General features: G+C 54.4%; 1 protein-coding gene across 4 annotated transcripts in view; it reads right to left on the bottom strand.

Annotated features, from left to right (window-relative positions):
• Positions 1 to 6,251: 6,251 nt before the first annotated feature.
• Casz1 (castor zinc finger 1) overlaps positions 6,252 to 8,705 on the bottom strand; it is a 116,037-nt gene continuing 113,583 nt past the window's right edge. For 3 of the 4 annotated variants that reach the window (XM_008831707.3, XM_017797753.2, XM_017797749.2), the window contains one exon: positions 6,252 to 8,705. This exon is cut by the window's right edge and continues 817 nt beyond it. In XM_008831707.3, the coding sequence (XP_008829929.2) occupies positions 8,438 to 8,705 (268 nt within the window). In that variant the 3' untranslated portion in view covers positions 6,252 to 8,437. The other variant, XM_017797751.1, reaches the window with a different exon arrangement.

Here is an 8,705-nt window from a genome sequence, read left to right as displayed (position 1 = left end):
TTCCTGCCTCTGACCTTGTCTGCTGGCACCCCATGCCTCCAAGGTGGGTCTCCACCAAAGCTTTGCCAGGTGACCACTAGAGCAGGACCCTGAGGGACAAAGGGGCCTGGCAGAGGCGTTCACCCAGAACTAGAGGGGCTCCTTCCTCCCGCTGGTGTCTGTGGAGGGCGACATTCCCCTGAGAGCAGGAGGGAAGGGACTCCGTTACTGTATATAGACCTGGTGCGGAGCGGGATGAGCTGCCTTCCTTAAATGGATGCACATTCCCCAGGAGCCTGTCTGTTCTCGGCTAGTCCCTCACTTGCGCCCTCCCTGTCTCTCTTTAACCTTCACAGAGTGCTGAGCTGTGACCAGAAAGCTGGGCCAGGAGCTCCCTCCAAGGAGCACGCTCAGCTCCTTCTGCCCCAGTCTGGCTCATCCTGGAGCCATGGGCACTGTCCTGTCGTGTGCCTCGTGTGGGATGTGGCCTGGGAAGTAGAGAGTGCCCAGCAATGGCCACTAGTGCAGATGAAGTGGTACAGCAGGGCACATGCCCCTCCTGTGGCCACTGTCCTGGGGAGGGAGGGCAGACGTGCCAGTGTGGATACGGTGTGTGACCTTGGGCTGTGTTGTCCCAGAAGATGTCTGGCCTCTTGCTGAGGGCCTCTCTGGCTGGCCAGGCCCCTCTGGCTCTGCCTCAGGTCTGTCACCTCACATGACTGCTCAGGTCTGGGGCACCCATTCCCTAGGGATAAGCCAAGCCCCTATGAGGACCGCTCTTGCCTTCATCCTTTTTCGTTTCCTGCCTCCTTGTGTCCCCTGAGGAGACCGTGTTTCTCAGCTCCAGGCCTGGCCTGGCCAGAGGACCCTCCCTCAGGAGTTCTAGGGACCCGCAGTCAGGAGGCTGATGAGCAGACCTGAGATGGGCCAGCAGAGGGCTGGGCTGTGTCCTTCTGGTGAATGGGACACCTGGGTCCCGGGAACATTTTTACTGGAGGAATCGTGGCCCTCTTTGGCTTAGTGACTGTCATCATTTTTAACTTCTGAGGTCCCTTCCCAGGGGACCAGAAGGGGAGACCAGAGGACAGGTCCCTGGGATAGAGACAAAACAGGAGGTGGGGGCTGGGCAGCCAGAGCAAAGTGCTGGCCATGTTCTGGGCCCCCACGTCCTGCTCACTGGGGACCCGAGAGCTGGGCCTGAGACAGGAGCCTACATCTTGCCATCCCCAAGTTTCCTCCCACCTGGGGAGTCACTAGGCAGGAAGGTCTTAGGCTTAAACTCAGACGAGAAGGGACAGAAACCTGGGTTCAGCTTTTGAGGACAGAGAGTCTGGCGTGACTTCAGGGAGAGAAAAACCCCTCCCCAAAACGGCGTGAGTGCTGCCTAATAAAGGCAGCTGCTGGACCCTTTGAAAAAAAGCCTTTCATTAGAAAAATAATGCATTTCATCCAAATAAGGTGAAAATATTTGGAATGGGGCAGAAGTGAGCAGCAGGCAGCGTTGTCAGGCTCTCTCTGGAAGGGAGTACGTTATTAAACTCAATTATGATGTCTTTTTATAAAGTGTCGTTTAAGGAAGGATGAACCCCAGTGCTTGTAGGCCGCTCCCAGCTGCCTTGACCCCCCTACACAGGCTCCCCTCGGACTCTGGCCTCCCCCAGCGCTGGATGACTCATTGGACCTACCTTGGGCAGGGGCATGTTGTATGGGAAGGACGGGGCCACTTGTGCCACCCAAGGAGGAGGGAGGAGGTGTGGGGGGTTGTCCCTGGACTTGCTGTAGGGCCTGCAGTATGTCCCAGAACCTGTTGGGTAGGGAAAGGGAATGCTCAGTGGTTGCTAAGTTTGTACCCTCAAATCTTGGGCTTTTCTGTTGAACTACAAATCCTGTGTTTAGGAAAACCTGGTAACTTGGGAGGGAATAGAGAGGTTTCCACCTGGACCACTAGCTTTGGGCCTGGGTTTACATGTCTCTCTTCTCCCTCACTGTTTTTTTTTTTTTTTTTAAGATTAAAAACAGTTCTCTCCTTGCTGAGTGACCTGACCATTGATAGGAGACTGGTCTGTGACTCTCCCGTGGGGCCCTCATACCCACTGCTTATTTGGGGTTGAACCAGGCGTGAGAAAACGCTGGCTCTTGGGAGTCTTGGCCAGGCCTCTCTCTTCTGGGGACCACCCTGCTCCTGCCGCAAAGGCCAGGGGAGAGGAGGCAGACTAGTCATACTCAGGAGCGCACTGAACTTGGGCTGTTTCATCTGGGCCTAAATACTTCTGAGGGCACCAGAGGAGAAGGTCAGAGGCTCCATGGGTGTGGAGGTACCAGGAAGTCCCCCTCAAGTGACGTGTTCCCCGGGCAGTGGGCCAGGCCTTGCTGGCTCTTTGGCAAGTGGGACCTGGCCACTCTTCTCAATCTGTTCTAGGCTGGACAGGTGTTTCTCATCCATACCTACCCCTTCTGACCAAGGGACTAATGGGAGTGTCCCAGCTGGTAACCCATGGTCCCTGCACAAGGAGCTAGGCCTGTTCCATGTGCTGTCCCAGGGCCTCTGGCTTTTCCATGTCCCTGCCCATGTACCCTGGCCCCCAGGAAGACCCAAAGGCCCTCCCTTTTATCAAAATGAGTTTGCGAGTTCAGCCAGCATTTGAAAGTGACTTTACCTGAAACATGAACAATCTTAATGGTTGACTTTCCTTGAGCACTTTAAAGTACATGTCTCCTAGAAGAGGAGATGAGATTTATTGTGGCTTTATAAGGAGATGCCTGGAGCCTTTCCTTGCGCCATGGAGAGTGCTGGGAAGATTTTGTTTAAAGCGACCAGGATGTTGGGTCCAACAGCCCCAAGAGGCTGCAGCTCAGGGACTGCTTGAGCCCAGGAGTTCAAAGCCAGCCAGGGTGAGACCCTGTCTCAAAGAAAAGAAAAGAACCCATGTAAACAAACAGTGTGACAGGTTTTAGATGTAACTGCTCCTCCACTTCTCATGCAACCCACAAGCCCATCGTAAGTTGAAAAGGTAAGTGAGAACTACCCACAACACCTAAGGGGTCAAACACCACAGTAGAAGTAAGACACATTAGTGACAGGCCGTTTCCCCTCCACAGAAGGCAGACTGGGATCGTAAGAGGACCAGGCTGTGTGTGGTGGTTGCCTGGGAAAAGACCTCCAGGGCTAGAGAGATGGCTCAGGGGTTAAGAACACTTGATGTTCTTCTAGAGGACCCGGGATTGAGTCCCAGCACCCACATGGAGGCTAACAAGAGTCTGTAACTCCAGTTTCAGGGGATCTGACACCCTCTTCTGGCCTCCTCAGGAGTTGCATGCATGTGGCGCACTTACATACAAGCAGGCAAACTGCTCATATACATAAAAAATTTTTTTTTAATGTAAATACCTTTTTTTATGTTTTCGTGTGTGTGTGTGTGTGTGTGTGTCAGGATGTGTGTCTGCACACAGGTGTGTGTCAGGGTGTGTGTCTGCACACAGGTGAATGTGCATATAGAAGCCAGAGGATAACCTCGGGTGCTAGCCTCAGGAATGCCGTCCACCTCCTTTGAGGCAGGGCCTCTCACTGGCCTGGGGCTTGCTGATCAGGCTTGAATGCCTAGCCATGAGCCCCAGGGAACCTCTCTCTGCATCCCCAATGCTGGGATTCCAGGTGCAGGCCACTGTGCCCAGCATTTTGACATGTGTTCTGCAGATCAAATTCAAGTCTTCACACTTGCAAAGAAACGACACCCCCACTGGACCTTTGCACCTTGAACTTTGGTTTCCATGGACCACAAGTCAAGTTGTGGTTACTTGGGTGTTTATGTACTTTGATAGTTGGGCTGGCCTTTTACCCCCACTCCAGCAGTCCTAGAAACATTGTCTCCTATATAGACTCAGGGTGGGCAGTTAGCCCCCAGAGACTCAGGCAAAGCTGAGGGCTGGAAGTGTGGGGACAGGGCCCAGGAAGGCTCCTTGGTGGAGAAGTAGGATCTCCCTGTAATGATTGGAGTGGAATCCCATAGAGGCCACACAGCTGTTCCCCACTTCCCGTGCTGGCCATGGCCTCCTGAGAGCCACTTTCTGTTGGCTTGCCCAAGTTGGGTAACTCAGGTGGCCTCTTTTGCTTCCTGCAAGGTCCCCAGATGCCAGCACTTTGGGGGCCCTGCTTCATGGAGGCCTGGCTGAGCTTGGACAGCAGCATTTTCTTCCCATCTCTGTGTCCTGGCTCTGGGCCAAGGCCACTTGTGGGGCAACAGCCACCTCTGATGACTGCGGATGGGGAGCCAGCTTTTCCCGGTGCCTGTATGTGCTGTCCAGGGAGGGCACTGTCTTGGCACTGTGCATCCCCCTCAGCTGGGTACAAGGCCTGTCTCCTTACCAGGCACTCACATTCAGCCCTGTCTGGGAGGAGGCTGGCCACCAAGTTCAGTTACAAGCCTGCACAGCTGTTTCTGACTCTTTCTTATGAAACTTGAATTTGCCCCAGTTTGGGTATAGAAGTGTCATAACCACCACAGCTAAGTAGATCCCAGAATGAAATCATGTTTTACTGCATTTCATACTGAGTCCAATAAGCCAAAAAGGATCATAGTGAGGCCTAGTCCTCCAGGGTGGGGTGCCACCCACAGCAACTACCATCCTCACCCCCCTACTGGTAGAGAATAGAACGCCATCTGAGTGGGTACATGTACCTGATGCAGGTATGAGGGCAGCAGCCCATTCTCTGGAGGGCCACCCAGTGCTCTTCCCTGGGCACTGGCTGAAGGTGTCAGGGAGCAGGACCTACCCTTAGCACGGCTGGCCTTCCATCCCCTGGATATGGGTCTGCTAACATCTGTCCTGGCCCTGAAAACCTGGGAGTAAGAGATGGGGGTGGGATTGGGGGATCTAGTTAAGGTAAATGAACTGACCCCCAAGTCTCCATCCTCTCTCCCCAGGGCCCCAGGAAGCTGCCCCAAGAACTACCCCTGCCCCCCTTGCTGGCGCCCAGAGGGAGCCCTGCGGCTGCACCGCCCACCAGCCCATCCCCAGCTGAGGTCCAGACTTGGCTCCCTGCCTCCCCCTCAGGCCCCACGGGAGGCCACACAGCCCACCAGGGCCTGTGAAGCTCCAATAATGGTTTTAATTTGTTGGACTTGTGTTTTATCCCATAAATTAGTCACTGTTTTATTTAACAGAATCGAGATATCCACAAACAATAGGCGAGTTCCAACTTGAACATTTTAATAAGACCAAAAAAAGTCTATATTTTCATGTCTGTTACAAACATATTTATGTAAATAGCCTGTGGGCCGTGTTCCAGGAGGAGGGAAGGGCCCTCTGTACTGGGCTGGGCTAGAAAGGAGGCTTTGTGGTGGAAAACACATAGAATCAGACGCCTAGGGGGAGGGGTTGCTCAGGCCATGGTCCCTGGCAGCTGGTGCCCAAAGGGAACAAGTGCACTACAAGGACCCAGCTCTTTGAGCCCCTTGGGAAAGTGATGTGATGTCCCCTGTGGCAAACTAGTGTGATGTTCCTCAGCAGGGGGGACCAGTGTGGATGGACTCTGCATATCTCCTTTGAGACCCCTTAGGCCACTCGGGGAGGCCGGCTCAGAGTGGGGTGGCATGGTGCAGATCATGAAGGTGAGAGGCTGGTCAGCCTGGCAAGAAGTTCACCCGGCTTCTGAGGGAGCCCCCCAGCCATGGAGCCCTCAAGGACTAGCAGCTTGGGCCCTGGCTTGAGGCTGCAGACCCAGGACCCTACTCCTGTGGGCTGTCACCATGTGCTCCAAGCAGGAGCCTCGCCAGCATCCGGATTGGATCCGGGTACGTGCTGTTCCCAGACTGGGCAGGTCCCTGCAGGAAGGAGGAAGGAGCTGCGGGGTTGCCTTGCCAAGTGGCAGTCCTGTAGCCCTAGACTACACACGAGGAGGCCAGCCAGAACCAGGGTCCTGAGGAGGCCTGAGGCTTCACTGCCAGGTGGCCCTGCCCAGGGGTGGTCGCTCCTAGACCAAGCTTCAAGTGGGGTTCAGGTGTGGCTGAGGGGAAGAGCTCTCCTTTCTGGCTAGGCAGGTCCTTAGTCCCCCGTCATCTGTCTCCCTGCAACTTGTGAGAGAACCCGATGCCTGGGGCAAAAATGGTCTACCCCCCCTCCATCCCCTGCACCCTGCCAGGCTTGAAGGTGACCAACTCCCTCCTCTCCCTGAGCTGGCACTCCAAGACAGCCTGTTTGTGCCACCCCACTCAGTTGGATCATGGCCAGCCGCATCGGGGTAATTTTAAAAATAAAAGATAACTCAATGGATATTTTTTTCCAGTTTTTATTGAGTGAAAATGTCAAACCTTGCATCAGTCATGCAAAAAAAAAATCAAATAAATAAAACACATATATTAAATTTCTAATAGCACTAAATTCAAGTGGAAAAATATTCAGTTCTTAATAACCAGGTGCCGAGGAGACCAGATTCAAGTAATCAGAGCACACGCTGTTCAGTTCGGTTTCACGTTCTGCATTTTTTTGTCTCAAAACCTCTCTATATATCTATATATATCTATATATGTATATACATATAGATATATACATACATATGTGCATACATATTATTTTTATATTTATATATATATACACATACAGAGTTATAAAACATTAAAAAGAGCATTGGTGATCAAGCATCGTTTTCCTCACAGAAATAAAATAAAACTTACACATTAAAATTCAAAATGAACTAGTAATGGCTTATAGTCCTAGTGCGCAACATGAAGGTTACAAAAGGCTAGACTGCACTCTCGGCATCTTTTTCTTTTCTTTTTTTTTTTCCTCCTTTTAAATTTTTTGTTTGATTTTGCTACATTGAAAAATGTTTTGTTTTTGTTTTTCTTTTACAAAACTCCTTCCACAGAGGCAGGGTCCTGTGGTAGGTCAGAATCTGGGCGAATGCTCAGCAGCAGCAGGTGGTGCCCATGGAACTCGGGAGACTCTGGCACCGGCTTTTAAGGGATCACCGTGTTTCCTGTTGAATCAGGTATGCTCATCTGACCCCTGTGCCCCCCTGTTCCCTCTCCAGTTCAGATGGTCCTGGCGTTCTGGCTGTGGGTAGCCAAAAGGTCTCTCTCTCTCTCTCTCTCTCTCTCTCTCTCTCTCTCTCTCTCTCTCTCTCTCTCAGGACAGAAAAAAGAAAACCATTCTCCCAGCTAGGCAGGTTCCTAGAGACCCTGGGAGGGGGTTTCCTGTGACAGCTTGCCCCTTCATGCTGGCTGTATTGGTTTCCCAGCCTGACAGTAGCCAGAGCCTAGAGTGAACAGGTGTAGGCCACACACCTGGCCTTCCAGCCTGCCCTCTCCAGGGACCCACAGACGCTGGCCAGGTGTGTGCCCACAGGTGCATGCCCACAGGTGCGTGCCCCCAGGTAGGCCTCAGCTGGCTTCACCTCCTCCAGGGAGGGGATGTTACTGAAAGGAACTGAACCTGGGTGGGCTGCACCACGGGAGAAGCACCCCAGACAAAAAGAAACTGGAGCAACACGAAAAAAAAACCCTATAAAGCCACACGCATAACCAACAGAAAAAAACCTCAAATGTTAAATTAACTACAAACCTGTATCAATAGTAATAGTCTTTTTTCTTTTCCTTGTCTCTACAAAATTCAAGTTAAAAGTTGGAATCACGCAGCTCCCATCAGTGCTAGTGTGTGGAGACAGCCTCAGACCGCGAAGGCCGCGAAAATAAACGCTAAACACAATCTCACAGGAGAAACTGCCCTCAGCTCTCCCACCCCAGGGCTGGGCTGGGGACGGGGTCGGCTCCCGCTCGCCCACCTGCTCTTTTTTTTTTTTTTTCCTTTTGTTCTATGTAGAATAATAACCTTTACAGGAAAAATACTGTACAACTTTTCCATTTTGATTATTAAAGCCAAAAACTGTCGCATCCTTCCTGTTCGCACCAGAGTGGTTGAGACCCTCGCCTCGCGCCCCCGACCAGCCGCACCTGCTTCGGGCCACCGCCTGGTTTCACTGGCACCCGCGTGCCCTGAGGCCCGGGAGTCGCGCAGACCCTCTCCAGCTGGGGGCACGCTGCTAACGCTGTGAGATGCCCTCCGGGTCCTTGGAGTGTCACCCGTGCGGACCGTCTCCAGCCCACCCTCCCGTGAGCCAGGGCTGGGGGGGTTCTTAGCTGCACTGGGGGCCCTGCCCGAGGCTGCAGGTGCTCGTCCCGCCCGGGGGACCCCCGCGAGGAGCCGGGGTCCTGAGCGACGAGGGAGGGGTGCAGCCCGCGCCCGCGCCCGCTCCCCACCGCAGCTGCAGACAGCACCATTCCCTGCATGCGCCGGGGCCGGCCGGGGCCGCTCGTCCTGCGCATCCCGGGGAGGGCGCGGGCGGCCAGGAGCACCAGAGGGGGGTCCCCGCCTCTGCCCTGAGACGGACTCGGGGTCCGGAAGCACCGGCGGGGTCTGTACAGAGGGGCTGGAGGACAGCAGCTGCGCGCCGCAGGGCCGGCTAGGGCGACGAGGCTGCGGGCGCGGGGCCTCCCAGGGCGGCCAGCGGGGTCCGCGCGCCCGCCTCACCCGCCGCGTCGGGCAGCGACTCCTCGGAGTCGGTGCGCAGGTCGTCGTCGTCGTCCTCGTCGTCGTCCTCGTCGTCGTCCTCATCATCGTCCTCGTCGTCCTCGTCATCCTCGGCCTCCTCCGGCAGCTCCAGCTCCTCCTCCTCCTCGTCCTCCTGCGACGACTCCCCGGCGGGGCCGGCGGGCGCAGCGGGCGCAGCC

Source organism: Nannospalax galili, unplaced genomic scaffold (assembly GCF_000622305.1).
Source record: "Nannospalax galili isolate Female #2095 unplaced genomic scaffold, S.galili_v1.0 scaffold870, whole genome shotgun sequence".
Lineage (NCBI taxonomy): Eukaryota > Metazoa > Chordata > Mammalia > Rodentia > Spalacidae > Nannospalax > Nannospalax galili.
Note: the sequence above shows the minus strand (reverse complement) of the source record. Positions and strands in the feature narration are given on the sequence as shown.